The sequence below is a fragment of the Aegilops tauschii genome, chromosome 3 (assembly GCF_002575655.3).
Source record: "Aegilops tauschii subsp. strangulata cultivar AL8/78 chromosome 3, Aet v6.0, whole genome shotgun sequence".
NCBI classification, from domain to species: Eukaryota; Viridiplantae; Streptophyta; class Magnoliopsida; order Poales; family Poaceae; genus Aegilops; species Aegilops tauschii.
Genome location: NC_053037.3, coordinates 5,866,376 through 5,889,686, shown reverse-complemented (window position 1 = coordinate 5,889,686; position 23,311 = coordinate 5,866,376). Strand labels below are relative to the sequence as shown.

The 23,311-nt window shown below is 44.4% G+C and overlaps 3 protein-coding genes and 2 pseudogenes across 6 annotated transcripts; 4 read left to right on the top strand and 1 right to left on the bottom strand.

Annotated features, from left to right (window-relative positions):
- The first annotated feature begins 29 nt into the window (after positions 1 to 29).
- LOC141020885 (uncharacterized) lies at positions 30 to 1,413 on the top strand. Its single transcript, XM_073495837.1, has one exon. The coding sequence runs from the start codon at positions 375 to 377 to the stop codon at positions 1,065 to 1,067; it is 693 nt and encodes a 230-aa protein (XP_073351938.1). The 5' UTR covers positions 30 to 374; the 3' UTR covers positions 1,068 to 1,413.
- On the top strand, positions 1,390 to 1,917 carry LOC141020886 (rust resistance kinase Lr10-like; annotated as a pseudogene).
- A 224-nt stretch (positions 1,918 to 2,141) lies between these two features.
- On the top strand, positions 2,142 to 4,773 carry LOC120976342 (LEAF RUST 10 DISEASE-RESISTANCE LOCUS RECEPTOR-LIKE PROTEIN KINASE-like 2.4). The gene is given in 5 exon segments (XM_040403177.3): positions 2,142 to 2,171; positions 2,926 to 3,694; positions 3,812 to 3,873; positions 3,876 to 3,948; positions 4,044 to 4,773. Coding segments are annotated over 5 exon segments (1,416 nt in total). The 3' UTR covers positions 4,526 to 4,773.
- An 808-nt stretch (positions 4,774 to 5,581) lies between these two features.
- LOC120975460 (LEAF RUST 10 DISEASE-RESISTANCE LOCUS RECEPTOR-LIKE PROTEIN KINASE-like 2.4) lies at positions 5,582 to 7,381 on the top strand (annotated as a pseudogene).
- A 12,272-nt stretch (positions 7,382 to 19,653) lies between these two features.
- Positions 19,654 to 22,584, bottom strand: LOC109786782 (rust resistance kinase Lr10). Of its 4 annotated transcripts, none has more exons than XM_073509778.1 (4): positions 22,316 to 22,571; positions 21,740 to 22,230; positions 21,119 to 21,142; positions 19,654 to 20,986 (listed from the first exon to the last, which is right to left on the bottom strand). In XM_073509778.1, exons 1-4 carry the CDS (start codon positions 22,327 to 22,329, stop codon positions 19,914 to 19,916), a joined length of 1,602 nt encoding a protein of 533 aa, XP_073365879.1. In that variant the 5' UTR covers positions 22,330 to 22,571; the 3' UTR covers positions 19,654 to 19,913. The 4 variants fall into 4 exon arrangements, with proteins under 4 accessions (XP_073365879.1, XP_073365880.1, XP_020200929.1 ...); XM_073509779.1 differs by having other exon boundaries at positions 19,654 to 20,983; XM_020345340.4 differs by having other exon boundaries at positions 21,740 to 22,584.
- Between the last annotated feature and the right edge of the window lie 727 nt (positions 22,585 to 23,311).

Here is a 23,311-nt window from a genome sequence, read left to right as displayed (position 1 = left end):
TTAGCTGCCAATTTTTTCGTCCTTGTTATTTGTCATTGTCATATAAGGCACTAAATTCCATGTTACTGTGACTAGGATAGGCTTGGACCACTAAAGGATGACATTGTAGTACACGACTCTTCCGTTAATCAAGTGGTCCGGAGTGAAGAACATCACATCACATAGATGGGCCAGTAGCCGGTATGTAATCAGTTAATCACCCAACTTTAATTGGCAGCAAATATCTAAGTCTCCCAGCCAGCAACATCACAGTCATGTAGAGGCACTAGTTGGCATTCAATGGCTCTCCTTTGGAGTTTTATTTTTAACTTTGACAGTCACTCCCTTATCTGGCCATTCATTTGCACGTCTATGCTTCTGTGAACCAGTCTGCCATGGCGATGCCTGCTGCTCTCAGGGCCTTAAGTGTCTTGTATGTGCTTGCAGTTCTTGCTGGAAATCAGGTGGAAGGGCGGCACCATCAGCCTGATTGTCCATCTTTCTCGTGTGGTCTTCTTGGAAACATATCGTCTCCATTTCGTCGGGCAAGTGATCCACCTGGGTGCGGCTATCGATCTTACGAGCTGGTTTGCAGTGATACCAAGGCTACGATATGCATCGGCGGTGCAACTTACTATGTGTCTGGTATCAACTACAGTAATTTTTCCTTCTGGGTTGTTGATGCCGACTTGGATTTACACAACAGCTGCCCTCTACCTCGGTGGAATCCTCCATACCCACACGACAACATGGAAGTCGAATTGGACCCCCTTGTAGATACTCGGGCTTGCTTTGTAAAATGCTCTCAGGAAGTAAAGGGCACTGGTACGTACATGCCTGTTGCTTGCCTAAGCACCAACGATTCTTTTGTTTACGTGCTAACTGGCCTCAGATCTACATACATGGAGTACCTTCAACCTTCTTGTGGGTACTTGGCCGTGACTCCTCGACCTTGGGACAGTCCGACGCTAGAAAATGCAAGTTATGCAGATGTTGTGAAATCCATGAGGACTGGATTTGCTGTTTATTTTCCTTTGAGATATACTAGGGAGACCATCAAGGGATGCCTAAGAGACATTGTTCGGTGAGTTCAGGATTTTGAGATATGTATATACCATGGTTGTATTTGTTTCCCGTACCTGGCTATCTTATCCCAAAACTGATGAGCCCCTCTTTCATTCCCTTTATTGTATTGGTATTGCAGCCCCTTCTATGAAGTGCCAGTGTCGAGTGAGGGCAGCAAGCGACTTATTACATACAGTCTTCTGGCTGATGGATTTTCTTGGATTATTGTGTATTTAATACAGGTGTTCCCGGTTACATCATAATAATCATCTTCTGGATTCTGAAGTGGCTAGCAGGTAACTCAGAGTTTGTGCTCTTTATTGCAGTTTGTTCATCATCACATCTATGCAATCATGTACCCACTAAACCCTATATAAACTTGTTTATTCAGTGTTATGCAGGTTCGTGTTGGCACCACTGGCTGTGTTGATCTTCCTCGCCCACAAGTATTGGAAAACGAGGATCACGATCGATGCTGTCGAGAAGTTCCTCCGAAAGCAACAAATGCTAGGTCCAATGAGGTATGCCTACACCGACATCACAGCAATTACAAGCCATTTCAGAGATAAGCTGGGCCAGGGAGGCTACGGCTCTGTGTTCAAGGGTGTGCTATTGCCAGGCAATGTTCATGTCGCTGTCAAGATGCTAGAGGGCAATCCTAACTGCAATGGAGAAGATTTCATCAATGAAGTCTCCATCATCGGTAGGATCCATCACGTTAATGTGGTGCGCCTCATGGGATTCTGCTCAGAGGAAATGAGGAGAGCACTAGTTTATGAGTACATGCCTCAAGGTTCTCTGGACAAGTACATCTTCTCAGCCAAGAAGAGTTTCTCTTGGGACAAGCTAGCCGATATAGCAGATCCGGCTTGATCCATATTACGTTTTTACCGCTACTTCCTCGAGAAGGACGACAAGGGTGTCAATAAGGGCAAGGGCAGTTGTGGATGATCTTCTTCATAGCTAGTATGTAGGTAGAACATGCCAAATTTTGGTAGTCCGATGGCATGTTCTGAACTAGTAGCCGGACGATGTGTGTTGCATTGTTTACGTACATTGCATGACTTCGTATGGATTTGAGGTATATGCTAATTGAGATGTCCGACTGTGAGAAGGAAAATTTCAAGGTGTGACCGGTTAGTGTCCGCAGACGCGTCGAGCGCATCTGCAGGCTTTTAAGAGGCTGGATTTGCCAAGTCTGGCTGTAAATGCTCTTACTACCTCATGACTCTGTTTTTTGAATGATTGACCTATATTTTTCTTCTTCCACCATTCCCTGCTCTTTATGGTTTGTACTACTAGTATCAAACAATATAAAAATCACACATGGCTTTGTATGAACGACTCACTATCTCATGACGGGTTGTACTAGTATCAAACAATATAAAAGACACAGTTTGTACTACCTCATGACGGGTTGTACTAGACAAAGCAGTAGTGGTAGTTTTTATATAGGAGGGGTTTAGGCAATTAGTTCAACTAAAATAAGGAATTAGATCGGCATTAGTCATTGACAGAATTGCTAACTGAGTAATATTCAATATCTCAAATGAATGATATTTTCTTAGCTGCCAATTTTTTCGTCCTTGTTATTTGTCATTGTCATATAAGGCACTAAATTCCATGTTACTGTGACTAGGATAGGCTTGGACCACTAAAGGATGACATTGTAGTACACGACTCTTCCGTTAATCAAGTGGTCCGGAGTGAAGAACATCACATCACATAGATGGGCCAGTAGCCGGTATGTAATCAGTTAATCACCCAACTTTAATTGGCAGCAAATATCTAACTCTCCCAGCCAGCAACATCACAGTCATGTAGAGGCACTAGTTGGCATTCAATGGCTCTCCTTTGGAGTTTTATTTTTAACTTTGACAGTCACTCCCTTATCTGGCCATTCATTTGCACGTCTGTGCTTTTGTGAACCAGTCTGCCAGGGCGATGCCTGCTGCTCTCAGGGCCTTAACTGCCTTGTATGTGCTTGCAGTTCTTGCTGGAAATCAGGTGGAAGGGCGGCACCATCAGCCTGATTGTCCTTCTTTGTCGTGCGGTCTTCTTGGAAACATATCGTCTCCATTTCGTCGGGCAAGTGATCCACCTGGGTGCGGCTATCGATCTTACGAGCTGGTTTGCAGTGATACCAAGGCTACGATATGCATCGGCGGTGCAACTTACTATGTGTCTGGTATCAACTACAGTAATTTTTCCTTCTGGGTTGTTGATGCCGACTTGGATTTACACAACAGCTGCCCTCTACCTCGGTGGAATCCTCCATACCCATACGACAACATGGAAGTCGAATTGGACCCCCTTGTAGATACTCGGGCTTGCTTTGTAAAATGCTCTCAGGAAGTAAAGGGCACTGGTACGTACATGCCTGTTGCTTGCCTAAGCACCAACGATTCTTTTGTTTACGTGCTAACTGGCCTCAGATCTACATACATGGAGTACCTTCAACCTTCTTGTGGGTACTTGGCCGTGACTCCTCGACCTTGGGACAGTCCGACGCTAGAAAATGCAAGTTATGCAGATGTTGTGAAATCCATGAGGACTGGATTTGCTGTTTATTTTCCTTTGAGATATACTAGGGAGACCATCAAGGGATGCCTAAGAGACATTGTTCGGTGAGTTCAGGATTTTGAGATATGTATATACCATGGTTGTATTTGTTTCCCGTACCTGGCTATCTTATCCCAAAACTGATGAGCCCCTCTTTCATTCCCTTTATTGTATTGGTATTGCAGCCCCTTCTATGAAGTGCCAGTGTCGAGTGAGGGCATCAAGCGACTTATTACATACAGTCTTCTGGCTGATGGATTTTCTTGGATTATTGTGTATTTAATACAGGTGTTCCCGGTTACATCATAATAATCATCTTCTGGATTCTGAAGTGGCTAGCAGGTAACTCAGAGTTGTTGCTCTTTATTGCAGTTTGTTCATCATCACATCTATGCAATCATGTACCCACTAAACCCTATATAAACTTGTTTATTCAGTGTTATGCAGGTTCGTGTTGGCACCACTGGCTGTGTTGATCTTCCTCGCCCACAAGTATTGGAAAACGAGGATCACGATCGATGCTGTCGAGAAGTTCCTCCGAAAGCAACAAATGCTAGGTCCAATGAGGTATGCCTACACCGACATCACAGCAATTACAAGCCATTTCAGAGATAAGCTGGGCCAGGGAGGCTACGGCTCTGTCTTCAAGGGTGTGCTATTGCCAGGCAATGTTCATGTCGCTGTCAAGATGCTAGAGGGCAATCCTAACTGCAATGGAGAAGATTTCATCAATGAAGTCTCCATCATCGGTAGGATCCATCACGTTAATGTGGTGCGCCTCATGGGATTCTGCTCAGAGGAAATGAGGAGAGCACTAGTTTATGAGTACATGCCTCAAGGTTCTCTGGACAAGTACATCTTCTCAGCCAAGAAGAGTTTCTCTTGGGACAAGCTAGCCGATATAGCAGATCCGGCTTGATCCATATTACGTTTTTACCGCTACTTCCTCGAGAAGGACGACAAGGGTGTCAATAAGGGCAAGGGCAGTTGTGGATGATCTTCTTCATAGCTAGTATGTAGGTAGAACATGCCAAATTTTGGTAGTCCGATGGCATGTTCTGAACTAGTAGCCGGACGATGTGTGTTGCATTGTTTACGTACATTGCATGACTTCGTATGGATTTGAGGTATATGCTAATTGAGATGTCCGACTGTGAGAAGGAAAATTTCAAGGTGTGACCGGTTAGTGTCTGCAGACGCGTCGAGCGCATCTGCAGGCTTTTAAGAGGCTGGATTTGCCAAGTCTGGTTGTAAATGCTCTTACTACCTCATGACTCTGTTTTTTGAATGATTGACCTATATTTTTCTTCTTCCACCATTCCCTGCTCTTTATGGTTTGTACTACTAGTATCAAACAATATAAAAATCACACATGGCTTTGTATGAACGACTCACTATCTTATGACGGGTTGTACTAGTATCAAACAATATAAAAGACACAGTTTGTACTACCTCATGACGGGTTGTACTAGACAAAGCAGTAGTGGTAGTTTTTATATAGGAGGGGTTTAGGCAATTAGTTCAACTAAAATAAGGAATTAGATCGGCATTAGTCATTGACAGAATTGCTAACTGAGTAATACTCAATATCTCAAATGAATGATATTTTCTTAGCTGCCAATTTTTTCGTCCTTGTTATTTGTCATTGTCATATAAGGCACTAAATTCCATGTTACTGTGACTAGGATAGGCTTGGACCACTAAAGGATGACATTGTAGTACACGACTCTTCCGTTAATCAAGTGGTCCGGAGTGAAGAACATCACATCACATAGATGGGCCAGTAGCCGGTATGTAATCAGTTAATCACCCAACTTTAATTGGCAGCAAATATCTAAGTCTCCCAGCCAGCAACATCACAGTCATGTAGAGGCACTAGTTGGCATTCAATGGCTCTCCTTTGGAGTTTTATTTTTAACTTTGACAGTCACTCCCTTATCTGGCCATTCATTTGCACGTCTATGCTTCTGTGAACCAGTCTGCCATGCCGATGCCTGCTGCTCTCAGGGCCTTAAGTGTCTTGTATGTGCTTGCAGTTCTTGCTGGAAATCAGGTGGAAGGGCGGCACCATCAGCCTGATTGTCCTTCTTTCTCGTGTGGTCTTCTTGGAAACATATCGTCTCCATTTCGTCGGGCAAGTGATCCACCTGGGTGCGGCTATCGATCTTACGAGCTGGTTTGCAGTGATACCAAGGCTACGATATGCATCGGCGGTGCAACTTACTATGTGTCTGGTATCAACTACAGTAATTTTTCCTTCTGGTTTGTTGATGCCGACTTGGATTTACACAACAGCTGCCCTCTACCTCGGTGGAATCCTCCATACCCACACGACAACATGGAAGTCGAATTGGACCCCCTTGTAGATACTCGGGCTTGCTTTGTAAAATGCTCTCAGGAAGTAAAGGGCACTGGTACGTACATGCCTGTTGCTTGCCTAAGCACCAACGATTCTTTTGTTTACGTGCTAACTGGCCTCAGATCTACATACATGGAGTACCTTCAACCTTCTTGTGGGTACTTGGCCGTGACTCCTCGACCTTGGGACAGTCCGACGCTAGAAAATGCAAGTTATGCAGATGTTGTGAAATCCATGAGGACTGGATTTGCTGTTTATTTTCCTTTGAGATATACTAGGGAGACCATCAAGGGATGCCTAAGAGACATTGTTCGGTGAGTTCAGGATTTTGAGATATGTATATACCATGGTTGTATTTGTTTCCCGTACCTGGCTATCTTATCCCAAAACTGATGAGCCCCTCTTTCATTCCCTTTATTGTATTGGTATTGCAGCCCCTTCTATGAAGTGCCAGTGTCGAGTGAGGGCATCAAGCGACTTATTACATACAGTCTTCTGGCTGATGGATTTTCTTGGATTATTGTGTATTTAATACAGGTGTTCCCGGTTACATCATAATAATCATCTTCTGGATTCTGAAGTGGCTAGCAGGTAACTCAGAGTTGTTGCTCTTTATTGCAGTTTGTTCATCATCACATCTATGCAATCATGTACCCACTAAACCCTATATAAACTTGTTTATTCAGTGTTATGCAGGTTCGTGTTGGCACCACTGGCTGTGTTGATCTTCCTCGCCCACAAGTATTGGAAAACGAGGATCACGATCGATGCTGTCGAGAAGTTCCTCCGAAAGCAACAAATGCTAGGTCCAATGAGGTATGCCTACACCGACATCACAGCAATTACAAGCCATTTCAGAGATAAGCTGGGCCAGGGAGGCTACGGCTCTGTCTTCAAGGGTGTGCTATTGCCAGGCAATGTTCATGTCGCTGTCAAGATGCTAGAGGGCAATCCTAACTGCAATGGAGAAGATTTCATCAATGAAGTCTCCATCATCGGTAGGATCCATCACGTTAATGTGGTGCGCCTCATGGGATTCTGCTCAGAGGAAATGAGGAGAGCACTAGTTTATGAGTACATGCCTCAAGGTTCTCTGGACAAGTACATCTTCTCAGCCAAGAAGAGTTTCTCTTGGGACAAGCTAGCCGATATAGCAGATCCGGCTTGATCCATATTACGTTTTTACCGCTACTTCCTCGAGAAGGACGACAAGGGTGTCAATAAGGGCAAGGGCAGTTGTGGATGATCTTCTTCATAGCTAGTATGTAGGTAGAACATGCCAAATTTTGGTAGTCCGATGGCATGTTCTGAACTAGTAGCCGGACGATGTGTGTTGCATTGTTTACGTACATTGCATGACTTCGTATGGATTTGAGGTATATGCTAATTGAGATGTCCGACTGTGAGAAGGAAAATTTCAAGGTGTGACCGGTTAGTGTCTGCAGACGCGTCGAGCGCATCTGCAGGCTTTTAAGAGGCTGGATTTGCCAAGTCTGGTTGTAAATGCTCTTACTACCTCATGACTCTGTTTTTTGAATGATTGACCTATATTTTTCTTCTTCCACCATTCTCTGCTCTTTATGGTTTGTACTACTAGTATCAAACAATATAAAAATCACACATGGCTTTGTATGAACGACTCACTATCTCATGACGGGTTGTACTAGTATCAAACAATATAAAAGACACAGTTTGTACTACCTCATGACGGGTTGTACTAGACAAAGCAGTAGTGGTAGTTTTTATATAGGAGGGGTTTAGGAAATTAGTTCAACTAAAATAAGGAATTAGATCGGCATTAGTCATTGACAGAATTGCTAACTGAGTAATACTCAATATCTCAAATGAATGATATTTTCTTAGCTGCCAATTTTTTCGTCCTTGTTATTTGTCATTGTCATATAAGGCACTAAATTCCATGTTACTGTGACTAGGATAGGCTTGGACCACTAAAGGATGACATTGTAGTACACGACTCTTCCATTAATCAAGTGGTCCAGAGTGAAGAACATCACATCACATAGATGGGCCAGTAGCCGGTATGTAATCAGTTAATCACCCAACTTTAATTGGCAGCAAATATCTAAGTCTCCCAGCCAGCAACATCACAGTCATGTAGAGGCACTAGTTGGCATTCAATGGCTCTCCTTTGGAGTTTTATTTTTAACTTTGACAGTCACTCCCTTATCTGGCCATTCATTTGCACGTCTGTGCTTCTGTGAACCAGTCTGCCATGGCGATGCCTGCTGCTCTCAGGGCCTTAAGTGTCTTGTATGTGCTTGAAGTTCTTGCTGGAAATCAGGTGGAAGGGCGGCACCATCAGCCTGATTGTCCTTCTTTCTCGTGCGGTCTTCTTGGAAACATATCGTCTCCATTTCGTCGGGCAAGTGATCCACCTGGGTGCGGCTATCGATCTTATGAGCTGGTTTGCAGTGATACCAAGGCTACGATATGCATCGGCGGTGCAACTTACTATGTGTCTGGTATCAACTACAGCAATTTTTCCTTCTGGGTTGTTGATGCCGACTTGGATTTACACAACAGCTGCCCTCTACCTCGGTGGAATCCTCCATACCCACACGACAACATGGAAGTCGAATTGGACCCCCTTGTAGATACTCGGGCTTGCTTTGTAAAATGCTCTCAGGAAGTAAAGGGCATTGGTACGTACATGCCTGTTGCTTGCCTAAGCACCAACGATTCTTTGTTACGTACATGTCTGTAAATCTGGGTTGTTCCCTTGTTGGACTACTAGACCTTGAAAGCGTGCGTTGCTGCGCCCATCCATTCTATAAAAAATATGATAGAAAGTTTACACAATAATAATTACAATATGATATATTTGTATTTTTCAAGTTATTGTTCACAGATACAAATATTTTGGGCATACTCACTCACAAATTTTGATATGATCATAAAAGGAGAAATCAGACGGCTGATGTCCACAATTGTAACATAACAACTGTTGCCAAATTATGAATACCATATTAGAACAAGGTTAGAATTCATTTTGGTTATCAAATCAAAATCAACAAACCCCATGTCTACGTTTACGTCAAGGGGAAGTTACAAACACTGGAAACAGAGGAAATAGAGTTGATCAACTGAGAAAAACAGAGGAGCATTCACACCTCATGGGAGTGCAATGGGAACCGCCATGGATTTCATGGAAATGATCTTTATGTTGTTATCATGTTCAGTCCTGTGCGATGGCGGAAAGAGTCGTACCTCTACTCGAGGGGACGTCGTACTTGTTTATAGGCAGGGGCGCACCTCCCTAATAGCGCATACAGTTGAGATACGATTACATCTTGGAGAGGAAGCTAGATAGAGATAAGATTACAATGAGAAGATAAACTCTAGCTAACAACCTACCAACTACGTAAGATATGGTGCGGCAGCCTCCTTGTCACGTACATATCAATATGTTGTTTGACACCCTCCCTTAATCACAATTTCATCAAGTTGAGATTATATTTGAATTTCTCAAAGCTTCGTATGGGCAAGGCTTTTGTAAACCCATCTGCAATATAATCTGGTCCTTGGAATGTATGAACCGAATGTCTAGGAGTTTATTAGCAACTCTCTCTCTGACAAAATGAAAGTCTATCTCAATATGTTGTGTTCTTGCATGAAAGACTGGATTTGCTGAGAGATAAGTTGCACCCAAATTATCACACCACAGACATGGAGCTTGAGTAGTTTTCACACCAAGCTCCTTAAGAATGGATTGAACCCATATAATTTCTGCCGTAGCATTGGCCAGTGCCTTGTACTCTGCCTCAGTACTGGACCTGGAAACAGTAGCTTGCTTTCTGGCACACCAAGAAATCACATTAGGTCCAAGAAATACTGCAAAGCCACCAGTAGAGCGTCTATCATCCAAACATCTTGCCTAATCTGAGTCAGAGAAGGCACTAACAAGAGTGGAAGATGACTTGCTAAAATTAAGACCAATGCTCATAGTATCTTTCACATATCTGACTATACGTTTTGCGGCAGTCAAATGAACTGTGGTTGGCGCATGAAGGAATTGACACACTTTGTTGACAGCAAAAGTAATATCAGGTCGTGTGAGTGTCAAATATTAAAGTGCACCCATAAGACTTCTGTACCTTGTACTGTCTTCTGAACTCAAAGGTGTTCCTTCTGTGAGAGACAATTTTTCCGTACTAGACAAAGCAGTAGTGGTACGTTTGCAACCTTGCAGCCCAACTTTTCTTACCAAATCATTTGCATATTTTTCCTGGGAGAGATGAAGTCCATCCTTGTGCTTCTTTACTTCAATCCCTAGGAAATAGTGCAAATCTCCAAGGTCCTTTAGGGCAAACTCAGTGCTTAAGTCCTTCAACAGTCCTGTTATTTCCTCATCAGATGAACTTGTGACAATGATATCATCAACATATATAAGAACAAATATTGATGTGTTGGACTTATTGTAAATAAACAGTGAGGTGTCATACTTTGAAGGACAAAGCCAAGCATCTACATCTTTTTAGTGAGACAAGAATACCATGCCCTAGGAGCCTGTTTCAATCCATACAATGCTTTATCAAGCTTGCATACATGAGAGGGTGCATGTTTGTTTTCAAACCCAGGAGGTTGTTTCATGTAGACCTCCTCTTCCAGAACACCATGAAGAAACGTGTTCTGTGCGTCTAATTGTCGAAGACTCCATCCCCTGGAAACAACAATAGACAAAACAAGACGGATGGTGGCAGCTTTTACAACTGGACTAAAGGTGTCCTCGTAGTCTATGCCATACCATTGTTTAAAGCCTTTAGCAACTAGCCTTGCCTTATAACGATCAACTGTTCCATCAGACTTCCTTTTGATCCTAAAGACCCACTTGCAGTCAATAAGATTTTTACCTTGTCTTGGAGGAACCAAATGACATGTTTTGTTTTTCTGTAGTGCCACATATTCCTCATGCATTGCCTTTCTCCACTTCTCATCACCAAGGGCCTCCTCAAGCGGCAACCTGGCACGTGGCAGTTGCAGATTCGCGCGGGCTGGTGGAGCCACCGCTGCCAACCACAGCTGGTCGCGTGGCCGACGCGGAGACGGGAGCCACTGGCGCGCCTGACGCAGCACCGGGCGCTGTCGCTGCTGACGCGCCGGATCCCGAGGCAGATCCTCCTGCCGCTGCTGGTGCACCGGATCCCGAGGCTGATCCACCTGCCGCTGCCGACATGCCGGATCTCGAGGAGGATTTGCTCCCTCCACCGTGACACATATGATATGGGCAGACTGTTGCACTGTTTTCTTCATTGTTTTCACAGTTTTCTTTGCTGTTTTCACCGCTATGATCTCCTGTGTCATCACAAGGCTCATGCATGTGGTTAGGAGGATTAGTCAACAAATGATCATCACAGTTATCTTGTCCCCCTTGATCATGACCGGAGAGGTGAGGTGGAAGAAGAAGGATCTCTTTGCGAAGTAAGGCGCCGGCATTAGGGTGTAGATCAGCGAAAGGGAATTTTATCTCATAAAAACGACATCTCTGGAGATGTAGACACGACCAGTAGAGATGTCAAGGAATTTTAAACCTTTATGCTGAGCGCTATACCCAAGAAACACACACTGTTTGGAGCGAAACATAAGCTTGCGGTTGTTGTAGGGCGGAGATTCGGCCAGCAAGCGAATCCAAAAACACGAAGAGATTTATAATTTGGTTTTGTGTGGAGAAGCCTTTCTATGGGAGTTTCATTATTGATGACCCGACTAGGAAGCATGTTTATGATGTGTACGGCAGTGAGGAATGCTTCGTCCCAAAATTTTAAGGGCATAGAAGCTCCGGCCAAGAGAGCAAGGCCAACCTTAATGATGTGTCTATGCTTACGTTCCGCAGACCCATTTTGTTGGTGAGCGTGAGGGCATGACACATGATGGGAAATCCCTAGCGTTTGGAAGAAGGAGTTTAATTTTTCGTACTCCCCTCCCCGGTCGGATTGGACAGCAAGAATTTTTCTGTCAAACTGGCGTTCAACAAGAGCTTGGAAGTTTTTAAAGACCTGGAACACTCCTAACCTCTTTTTTAGAAGGTAGAGCCAAGAAAACTTGCTATAGTCATCAATGAAGCTTACGTAGTATGTGTGTCTACCAACGGAGCTTGGGGCAGGGCCCCACACATCAGAAAAAAATAATTGCAACGGTTGAGAAGAAAGTGGAAACAGGGTAAGGAAGTTGATGACTTTTTGCTCTCTGACAAGAATCACAAATGGTTTCAATATTGCGCTCACCAACAAACGGGAGCTTATTTTTTTAAGTAAACGATCAACTAAGGAAAATGAAGCACGCCCTAAACGGTCGTGCCAACGTGTGGCTGAAAGCTTGATAGCACCACAAGCTTGTTTATTGTATCTTCGAAGCTCCGGAATCAACGTGTAAAGGCCTCGAACACATCTACCTCGATAGGGAGTTTTCCTCGTGACCTGATCCTTGATCAAAAAGAAGAAGGGATGAAATTCAATATAAACATGATTATCAAGGGTGACTCGATGGACTGGTAGAAGATTTTTGTCAGTGCTAGGGACATGCAAAATTTTCCTAAGATGAAATTTTTGACGTGGGGTACGAAAAACTGAATGACCAATGTGACGTATCCTCATACCTGCACCACTTGCGGTGTGGATCTGGTCCTTGCCATGATATTTCTCCTTGAGTGTCACCTTCTCTAGTTCGCCGGTGAGATGGTTCGTTGCGCCGCTATCAAGATATCAATTGGTATCGACGCCGTATGAGCCGTCAGCAGCAGCAGCAGCAACCTTTTCTTCATCTTCAGAAGAGGCCTCATCCTCATCGAACCGGTACCAGCAGTCCCTCGCCGTGTGACCCGGCTTGCCGCAGATCTGGCAACGCACCGCGTCCGAGCGCGATCTGGAAGACCCGCCGTGGCGGCCCCTGGTGTTGGCGGAGTTGGGTCGTCCGTTGCGGGAGTTGGACCCGCCGTTGCTGCTGCTACTCCCCTGCTTGCCCTTGTAGCGAGGAGGGCCACGATGATGTGAGTAGCCGTCGCGCCCGCACGTCACGGCCTTAGCCGACGACTTGAAGCCGCCCGATCCCTGGTACTGCACCACCCTCTGATCAAAGTTGCTAAGCATTGAAAAAGCTCATCGAGGGATACCGGGGTGATGCGGGCATCGAGGGCGGAGACGAGTGGCTGGTAGTCCATGTCGAGGCCTTGCAGGATGTAGGAGATGAGTTCATCATGAGCACCTCCTTGATGAGGTTGTTCAGCAGGTACCCGAGCACCTGCTGGTCCTCTCACACCCAGATGGAGTAGAGAGGATTCAACTTAGTTGATTCCTTCCCATCTTTGTCCTTGGTGGGGAGGATCCTGGCCGGCTCCAGTGTAGTGTCGTCGACGTAACTGAAGACACCCGCGCCCCTCAGCTACGGCGTGATCTGCGTGCGCCAGAGGACATAGTTGGTGCGGGAGAGCCTCTCCGTGACTTGGCCGTTGGGACCAGCCTGGGAGGTACCGGAGGAGGACGACATGGTTGCACTGGATGGAGTTTTAGGGTTTAGACATTGTGGAAGAGAAGGGCTCTGATTACCATGTGCTATGGCGGAAAACGTCGTACCTCTACTCGAGGGGACGCCGTACGTGTTTATAGGCAGGGGCACACCTCCCTCATAGCGCATACAGTTGAGATATGATTACATCTTGGAGAGAAAGCTAGATAGAGATAAGATTACAATGAGAAGATAAACTCTACCTAACAACCTACCAACTACCTAAGATATGGTGCGGCAGCCTCCTTGTCACGTACATATCAATATGTTGTTTGACAAGTCCCACAACTAAAATTACCCCCCTCGGCATGCTACAACAATTTAGCAGTTGTGTTAATGTCGGTCTGTTGACCTAGCATAGAACAAGTAATGACAAATGGTAAAACCTGGAATAAATTATAATAGCTGAGAAGTATGTCACTTAATACACCCTCTGTTCTTAAATGTAAAATGTTTTGATAGCTCAATTTAAAATGTCAAGACATCTTATATTTAAAAACAGAGGTAGTAGGTACTATTATTTTTTTTATTAGAACTATTATCACTTGCAGACTTAAACTTTACGATGTAAGCCAAACCAATATTTCACAGAAAGTACATGTTTATTACTTACTTCCTGGATTATTGCCACAAAAATACAACAACCGAGGTTATTTGTAGGTTTGATTAACAAGTGATGAATGAGTAACTGGGGAAATCCAGAATTGGTATTCGGCCTAAAATTATGCCGTTGTGATACATACCATGACACATGTATCTATACCTGAATGATAATTCTCAACCTTAGAAGTAATAATAATAATGTACTTGCGATCCGAATATGCTTAAGAGAGCTAACATTATCTAGATTGTCATAGCACACCGTAATGGTACCAACAGATGAATGCGGTCTCATCACATGTTTTCAACTAATCATGAACATGCTACAACACCAAATCACGAATAATAGGGACATGGCAATACAGATGAGGGGAAGCGAGGCGAGACATAACCTAGGTGTTCTCATCTCCTTTTCTAAAAAAAGGTGTTCTCATCTAAATCCAGATCAATCGTCTGCTGCAGATCAACGAAGCCTTATTGGGCCGCTAGGCTAACTAAGAATAGCACCCACAAAAAAAACTAAGAACAGGCCATCGAGATCACACGTGCACGCTAAGCTAGATACACCGTGATCCCGGTTCTTTTGGGAAGGAACTGATATCAAGCGGAAATATCACCTGGTAAAGTGGGCGGCTGTCTGTAGGCCAAAAAAATTCGGAGGTTTGGGGATCCTAAACTCCAAACTTATGAACGTAGCCCTACTGTCCAAATGGTGGTGGCGGCTTGCCCAAAACGAGACGAGTCTCTGGGCTCAGCTGCTAAAGGCTAAGTATTTCCCAAATGGGAATCCTTTCAGTGCCCCGGCCAACGGATCCGTGTTTTGGAAAGGGATCCAAGCGGTCCGACCAGCTTTTGCTATCGGGGCCAAATTCCACATTCAAAATGGACAATCCACTCGCTTTTGGCTGGATCATTGGCTGGGAGCCTCTCCCCTTTGGCAAAGTCACCCCAATCTTTTTCGGATCGCCACTGACATCAACATCTTAGTGGGAGAGGCAGCCCGTACTGACCCTCCAGCGATCCATTTTATGAGGGCCCTTTCCAATGCCGAACGGGAGGCATGGGACGACCTAGTGCATCAAATTGGTGACAACCGTATAGGGCCGGGCGACGATTTGGTCGAATGGAGCTTGACAGCGTCCCGGAAATTCTCGGTTAAATCTTTATACAACAAGCTTACTGAAGGGACAGCGCTTGATATAGCTAGGGGGCTGTGGAAGGCAGGCCTGCCCTTGAAAATTAAAATCTTCATGTGGCAAATGCTCAGGAATAGGCTGCCCACGTCGGATAATGTGGCAAAACGTAACGGTCCGGCTGACGGTACCTGCACTGTGTGCGGTCTAGGTGAAGATGCTAATCACGTCTTTTTTAGATGCCACCTAGCCAGGTTCGCGTGGAGTGCAGTTAGGGAAGCCTTCCACTCGAACTGGAACCCAGCCTCGGGGAACGACTTGATTGCCATCCTTAAAACCACGAGAGGGACCAGTAGTAGAATCGCTTGGCGTTGCGTAGGGGCGCTACTATGGGCTATTTGGACGACGCGCAATAAAATTACGATTGAGAAAAAATTCCCTAACCACCCTGCGGATGTGATCTTCAAATGTCACCTTTTCTTACAGACATGGACTCCGCTGGGGAAGGAGCGCGATGCTGAGCGTATGTCGGAGGCCATGACGCGCATCAAGACTATCCAGGTGATGGCTAGACAAGACACGACGACTCGATGATGCTTTTGGTGCCTTCGGTGGATGTTTCATGTTAGATAGGTCTTCTGCGTTGGATGATTTGTATGATGTAATGTTGCCTTCGCGTGGAACCTTTGTGCTGTTTCGACGTCCTCGTGGACTGAACCTGTTTTCTGCTTTTCTGGGTTGTATCCTGCTGAACTGGTGCTTGAGGGCTTTATTAATTTAAAGCCGGACGCGTCTAGCGTCTTCGTTCCAAAAAAAAACAAGGCCCAGTGAACCATATGACAACTAAATTGGTTTTCGGAGCAGCAACCCATTTATGTGTGGCCGGGCGGGACTCGCGAAACAACGCGTGAAAATGGTCACAAGGTCGGCTCGGTGGGACGACCGGCAGATCTGAGACGTCCACAGTGTGATCGTATGGCTGAGAGTGCCAAATTGCTGTGGATGGCTGTAGGTGGCTCCGTTATACAGTTTCTTAATAGATCCTACCCTATAACGACGGTAACACTACACAACTAAAACTAACTCCACATGAAGGGTAGTCGATAAGCCTTCTTCTTAATTGAACAGCACAGCGTGATTTTGGCAACACCGTATGTGTTTGAGATGCGTTATGGGCCCAGTATGTAACTGGGCACCGTATGTGTTTGAGATGCGTTATGGGCCCAGTATGTAACTGGGCACCGTATGTGTTTGAGATGCGTTATGGGCCCAGTATGTAACTGGGCACACATATGTGATACTGTACTCAGTTTTTAACATGAGGTTGTTGGCGGCGTCGATTCACAAGATTATACCAACTACGACTAGCTACATCACAAGAGCACGTGGTAACTGAATTCTCGATCCTTCCCAAGCCCAATGGAATACTGAATACATGTATGCCCCCAGTTGGTACTTGGTAGCCAACCTGACACACAATGCTCCCCGTTGTATTTTCTCTGCCTATACTGCATCAAAGTGCTAGTGCATGATAGCTCATTTATATGCCATTTTGGATTAGGATGGACGTATTTACCTGCGCCTTAAATACGAAGATCCGCATTGGTGGCCGTCATCATAGTTGATATGTTGAGTAAAGTGATTTTGTCCTTGTGCAGGCCACACTTGAAAATAGTCAATAGTGCTACCACCATTTTCTATTTTGGATCACCGTTTTGTGTGCAGGCCACACTTGAAAATAGTTTTCTATGAAATCTACCAAATTTACGGTGCATTCTACCATGATAAATTTTCTAGCCCCATGGAAACATAAGTTCGGCAAATGTCTTCTTTCCTCAAGAAAATGTTAACTAGAAACTGGAGACTTCTCAAGCTGTCCATCACATATCTTCTCGGTGATCCGATATCCTAATCTAATCGGTTAATTGTCAGCAGATATTGAATTCGTATGAACTTCAAAGTATAGGCTTATATTCTAAAATTGAAGTATAATATAGGAAAATTACGAGCATGTCTTATTCTACAACTTCTTCATATAATTGCAAAGCAGGGTTGCCCATCATTAGGCCTTCACACACACCATTGGCATAGGCTCCAATATGAGATGCACATTTTATTACATATATGGACATCATATCAAGACACCCGGCCATTTTTTGGTTTTAAAAAATATATTTTTACTTATTCATAGAAATATATTTTTTGCAAAAATGTATTTTCTTTGTTATTAAATTTCCTAAAACATAGAGTACAATAACAAAAAGACAAGTTAATGAATAGGAGCTCTCTGTGTTCTCTCCGCCGTTTCACAACCGACCGTACAACTTCTGCGGTGAGCGGCGATGTTTTTTTTTTGAGAATCACGAGCGGCGATGCAATGCAAAAGGGGAGCAACTAGTTAACGAGCGCTCCTTCGGGAGCCTCGCAACGATCAGCGCCACTTGGCGCGCTCTCAGCCATTCGCCACGTGTCGCGCTCGGGACGCTCCCTCCAGATTTTGTTTTTTATTTATTTTTCCACACGCGTTTTCGGCTTTTTAAACGGTTTTTTTCCTGGGGTTTTTCGACGTTTTGGTTTTTCCCCGGTCTTCCTTAGCGTCTCGACCAAAAAAATTTGAAAAAAAAAATTTTTTGCGCGGAAAAACGCGTTTACTTTTTTTTTCTTTCGTGAAAAGTCACGTTTTTTTTCGCGAGAGGCACGGTTGTGCTTTAGCGAGAGTCACGGCCATGCCTTTCGGAAACGAAAAAAATGCATTTTCTGTTTTTTTTTCTTTCGCGAGAGTCACGGTTTTACTTCCGCGAGAGGCACGGTTGTGCTTTCGTGAGAGTCACGGCCGTGCCTCTCGGAAAGGAAAAAAACGCGTTTTCTGTTTTTTTTTTCTTTCGCGAGAGTCACGGTTTTGCTTCCGCGAGAGGCACGGTTGTGCTTTTGCGAGAGTCACGGCCGTGCCTCTCGAAAAGGGAAAAAATGCGCGTTTTCTGTTTTTTTTTCTTTCGCGAGAGTCACGGTTTTGCTTTTGCCAGAGGCACGGTTGTGCTTTCGCGAGGGTCACAGGCGTGCCTCTTTCGGAAAGGGAAAAAAACGCGTTTTCTGTTTCTTTCTTTCCACGAGAGTCACGGTTTTGCTTTCACGAGAGGCACGGTTGTGATTTCGTGAGAGGCACGGGCGTGCCTCTTTCGGAAAGGGAAAAAACCGTGCTCCCGGTTTGGTTTTTTCGTTCGTTTTTTTCGTGAAAAAAAATTTCATCAAAACCTATCAACATGGGATCTAGTTTTGAAGATCTCGACGCGAGGAATCCAATGGTGAAAACGGTTTGAGATTTGGACGCACGGTTTAAGAGATAAAACGTTTTGAATAAACAAATCTACGAAACAAGGGAAAACTCCCAGGTTACGACAAGTGGCGCGCTGCATGTGCGCCACTTGTCGTGACTGGCAAGATGGAGTGTTCTTTGCAACGAGTACTCCTTAATTAGTGATTTCGATGCAAGAGCACGACCTGGGTGCCGCTCGGCCCGGGGAGTTTGAACGCTGACCCAGCCCAGCAATCCAGACTCCGGCCCATCTGAAAATCTGATTTCTTGCAGGGGAGCCCGAGCCATAAGCCCAACTCTGGCTTATCCACAATTTTTGCAACGGGGCCCGTTTATACCCCTGGTGGCTGCCGGCGAGCGATTCCCTGTGTTGCCTAGTACCCCGCCTCCTCCCTCAAAAAAAAATACCCCGCCTCCCTCGCGTCTCAGCTAAGCGCCCCCAATCATCTGCTCTGGTGAGGGACTCCGGTGGAAGCTCTCTGCTATGCCATGGTGAGTAATGCCCTTCGGTTTTGGTAGTAACTGGTCCAGTGGCATGCTTAGTTATAGGATACTCTTTTTTTTTCTAGAGTAAGCAGGGGATCTGCGCATCTCCGTGTTAGAAAGAGCTTACAGTATCTCTGCATTGTGATTCCGACAAGGAAATGGCTACTACTCTACTCGTACTACACTACAAAATGGAGTATGTATGAGGGAAAGGGGGAAATACTGAAGCGTTGAACCACAGAATAAAGCTCCATTTGAATGTTAAACTGTCAAAATGCAAAAAATAAAGCTCCATTTGATTTCGGAATGCTGCAAATAGCTACTAGTACTTCATGCATCAGTTGGCAGGTGCTAGTAGAGGGGGGAGGTCGAAACATACTCCATTCTAGTGCTATGGATATGGATTGCTGGGATTTTAAGGAACAGGGCAATGTACATTTCAGTATCTTCAGAAATGGCAATCAAAGGGCGTAATCATGTTTCCTCAGCAGTTATGTGAGGAGCAATGCACTGCAGGAGATTCTTGAAATGGAGATAAATCAGATGGCGTAATCATGCTTCTTGAGGGGTTCTGTGAGGAGCAATCCACTGCAGGAAATACTGAAATGGATATAAATCACTGGAACAGCAGACCAAGGTAACCAGCAGATCACTGTATTTTTAACTATTACAGTTTCCAAATAAAGTTCGATGTGGTTCTCAAATGTTCTTGCATATACCTAGTAGTAATATTAATTGCATCGGGACGGACGATTTTTCATACAATCAGGTGCTGCTAATACAGTGAATAGGTGGAAATATACTGCATGCTATATAGTGCTATGCATTGCTGTGCAGCACATGGACTAAGTGCATGTCTGCAATATGTACCAAATCATGGCAGCATGTTCTCCGTGCTTTAGGGCATAGGATGATTTCCAGATGAGATGAACGGCTTAGGTGGGATCTGTAGATTCTGCAGCCTCCCGGTTAACATGTTTACCACCTTTGTCATTGAAGGCCGGTTCTTCGGGTTCCACTGGATACACCACAGGGCCACAATAGTCAGCTGCCTCATCTTTTCTTTGTCTTCTGCTGTCATATCTAAAATGAGCTCACATTCATGCCCACTGATTACTCTCTCGTAGATCCACTCCGGGAGATATACCTCGTCCTGGTTCTCAACACTTGGATCTGAGTTCCTCCTTCCACTGACCATTTCCAACACAAGCATGCCGAAACTGTACACATCTGACTTGTACGAAACCCCTCCAAAGTTCCGAGAGTATAGCTCTGGTGCGATGTATCCCATGGTGCCTCTTGCTGCAGTTAAGGTAATGATGCTCTGGTCCCTTGCACACAGCTTTGCAAGGCCAAAGTCTGAGATCTTTGGGTTGAAGTTGTAGTCCAGCAGGATGTTATGTGGCTTGATGTCAAAGTGGAGGATGCGCTGGTTGCAGCCTTGGTGCAGGTATTCCATCCCTCGGGCAATGCCTAAAGCAATATCTAGCATTTTTTTTGGTGATAGGAGTTGTCGAGAAATATTGGAAACATGTGGGAATATGTATTTCTCCAGTGACTCGTTAGGCATGAATTCGTAAATAAGAGCCCGTCTCATTCCTTCGGAGCAAAAGCCCAAAAGACGGACGATATTTGCATGGTGGATCAGTCCAATGGTTGCAACTTCATTGATGAATTCCTCCCCCTCTCCTGTAGAGCTCTCTAGCATCTTGACTGCCACAGGAACTCCATTTTGTAGCTCGCCTTTGTATACACTTCCAAATCCACCCTGGCCGAGTTTATCCTTGAACCGTCTTGCTATCTTCTTAACTTCGGGGAAAGTGTACCTTGTGGGTTTCGATGTGCCATATGCCTTGAGAAACATTTCGACCTTGTTATTTATCTCTTCATTATACCTTGACTTTAAGGAGAGGTAGAGCGTTGCGGCTACCACCAATGAAAGAGCTATAAATGCAGCTACAGATGATGCTGCTGATTAAAAAGAAATGAAACTAGTGAGCTGCATTCAGATAAGAAGTCATGGGTTCCTAACGCTTATAGCAATGAGAAAACACAATAAGAATGTCATTTATACTTTGAAACAAATAAGAGTTGCATCATTACCTGCAATTGGGATGACATGCGTGCCTGCATGTAGGAAGAATATCATTAGTTTTGCCATGACTTAATGTAGAGAAAAACAGAAGAACTACTTCATTACTTGTACAGTGTATGTTTGGAACAACTAATTTCTGATTCCTGTTGACATAAGAAGGACATATATATGTGTTGGCCTCCAGTTGGCTTCATGTACATTGGACCTCAGACATAGGGTGTTATATTGATTAGTGCATCCCCTTGTTATGTGATAGCTCTACAATTGTTTATTCATCTTCAGTACTAAAATACTAAAGCAATCTGAAAAATGGTCAATTAAGGTTTATCTCTTACTGTTTTATGAGAATTTTACAAATTAGTCAACCGTCATAAGTTTCCCCATATAATTTGCCACTTGCATCTCTAAATGAATGTTTTTTTGGGGGAACTTTCATGGATGTGAACCAAGAGACTGTATGTGCTTGAACAAGTTAACAATTTCTATGATTTGCATTACAATTTTGTTTGTAAAATAATTGAGCTATAGGTGAAAATCCTGTTGAAAGATTTAAAACAGTTAACCCGGAATATAAGAGATTGATTTTTTGTTCCGAAATAAATTGAAACGCCAAGCAAAAGAAAGAATACCACGGGGCTGGCAGAATGCTTGACGGCTGCGTGAACTGAATCCACAGTGTCGACCTTCATGTTCACATTGTTGGCAGACATCGGTAAGGTTACTGAGGTGCCAAGTGAATGTTGTTTCACCAAAATTGATGACTGTACTCGCTTTTTTGTTGAAGACAAACTCGTTTCCTATGTTTGGGCCATCTACATCATAGCTGTAGGGTATTGGAATGCCTCTAAAAACGGCCTCACAGTCACGTGGTAGATCATATATGTATGCATAAGCTGCCGCCGCCAAATACCAGAACTGGGTTGCGTTGTTACTGAGACAAGCAGCTGGGCCAGCTACACTGTGTGGATCTGCAGGTATGAATTCGCTTGAACAACGTACCAGGGTCGTTGGTGATGGAGGTAGTTCGTACACATCAGTTGCTAAATTTGTTGAGATGAGCTTCTGAAGTGGGCACTGTGTCGCTGGTTCCACAAGCGGGGTGACGTTGATGACACGGTGTCTGTAATAGATCTCGGTCACTTTGCAGGAGCCAAGAACAGGGTGATCCAGGATTGTGTCATCCCCGGAGCACGATAACTGCATACCTGGTGCGCCACATGATGGTGGGTGAGTTGACAGCCGGAACGGGAACCGGATCTCAGGTCCATGTTTGCTGCACATGTGAGATGAACATTGTTTGGAGAAATCTTCATCATCTGATGCTCCGCCCACATAGGTTTGATGGGTGAGAAGAGATAGCAGTAGCGGCGTGACAAGAAATTTAAGCAAGTCCATGGGATGTATTGCATATGAAGATGGAAGAAGAGAAAGACAGGAGTATTAAAAATGGTTGTTTGCTTTAACCTCTGGTGAGGAGTGGGGTGGCGCTTGTCATACGTGTTTCAGCTGCCACCAAAACCTGAGCCATACGTGTTCTATGGCTCAGAAAGTTCCATGGTTCTATTGCTGTTTAGACCACACATATATGCATAATTATCATCTAAAAAACAAACTCGTGAAGTTGACATGGTAAATAAAGCATAAAAAATATGTGCATCCATGTAGCTTTTATAATTATCATTTCGGCCTGGACCACCAATTGTTTCTTTTTAGTCTCCATGTAGTACTTCCCTTCCTTCTGATTACATTCTACCATTTTATTCCTGATAGGTCGTTTTCCATTGCTATTTACAAGTTGTCCTTTGAAAAGGAAGAGTTTGCCGGATATTCGAGTCAAGCAACAAAAACAAGAGGAGGAGAGGAGAAGAGTACAGGGTACTGGGAGTGGCGAATACTAAGTCTTGTTGTTACTGGAGCCACAAAAAAACTACCGGACATGGAAGGTTGTCAAGGACGTGCCTGAATGCACAACCAATTTTTCCAGGGCCCCATGGTTGCAATGATTAAGTTTTTCCATACTTCCATGTAACGAAGATCAGAAGGGATAACTTTGATAGAGCACCCACCGGTTCGTCAAGAGATCCTGTCCAACCACGTCACAGACATGCAGAGTCTGTAGCTGGTATGCAGTTACCATTCCCTTGCTATCAAGTGAAAACTATTTACCATCAAAATGCAAATAGAAGTGAAAACCAGTTAAT

What these genes read in the sequence shown, in the direction of transcription:
- LOC141020885 (XM_073495837.1), top strand. Translation starts at nt 375, where the DNA reads ATGGCGATGCCTGCTGCTCTCAGGGCCTTAAGTGTCTTGTATGTGCTT.
- LOC109786782 (XM_020345340.4), bottom strand. Translation starts at nt 22,505, where the DNA reads ATGGACTTGCTTAAATTTCTTGTCACGCCGCTACTGCTATCTCTTCTC. An exon ending in AGCATTCTGCCAGCCCCGTG is followed by an intron (nt 21,143 to 21,739) that starts GTATTCTTTCTT and finishes TCCTACATGCAG; the next exon opens with GCACGCATGTCATCCCAATT. An exon ending in GCATGTCATCCCAATTGCAG is followed by an intron (nt 20,987 to 21,118) that starts GTAATGATGCAA and finishes CTTTTTAATCAG; the next exon opens with CAGCATCATCTGTAGCTGCA.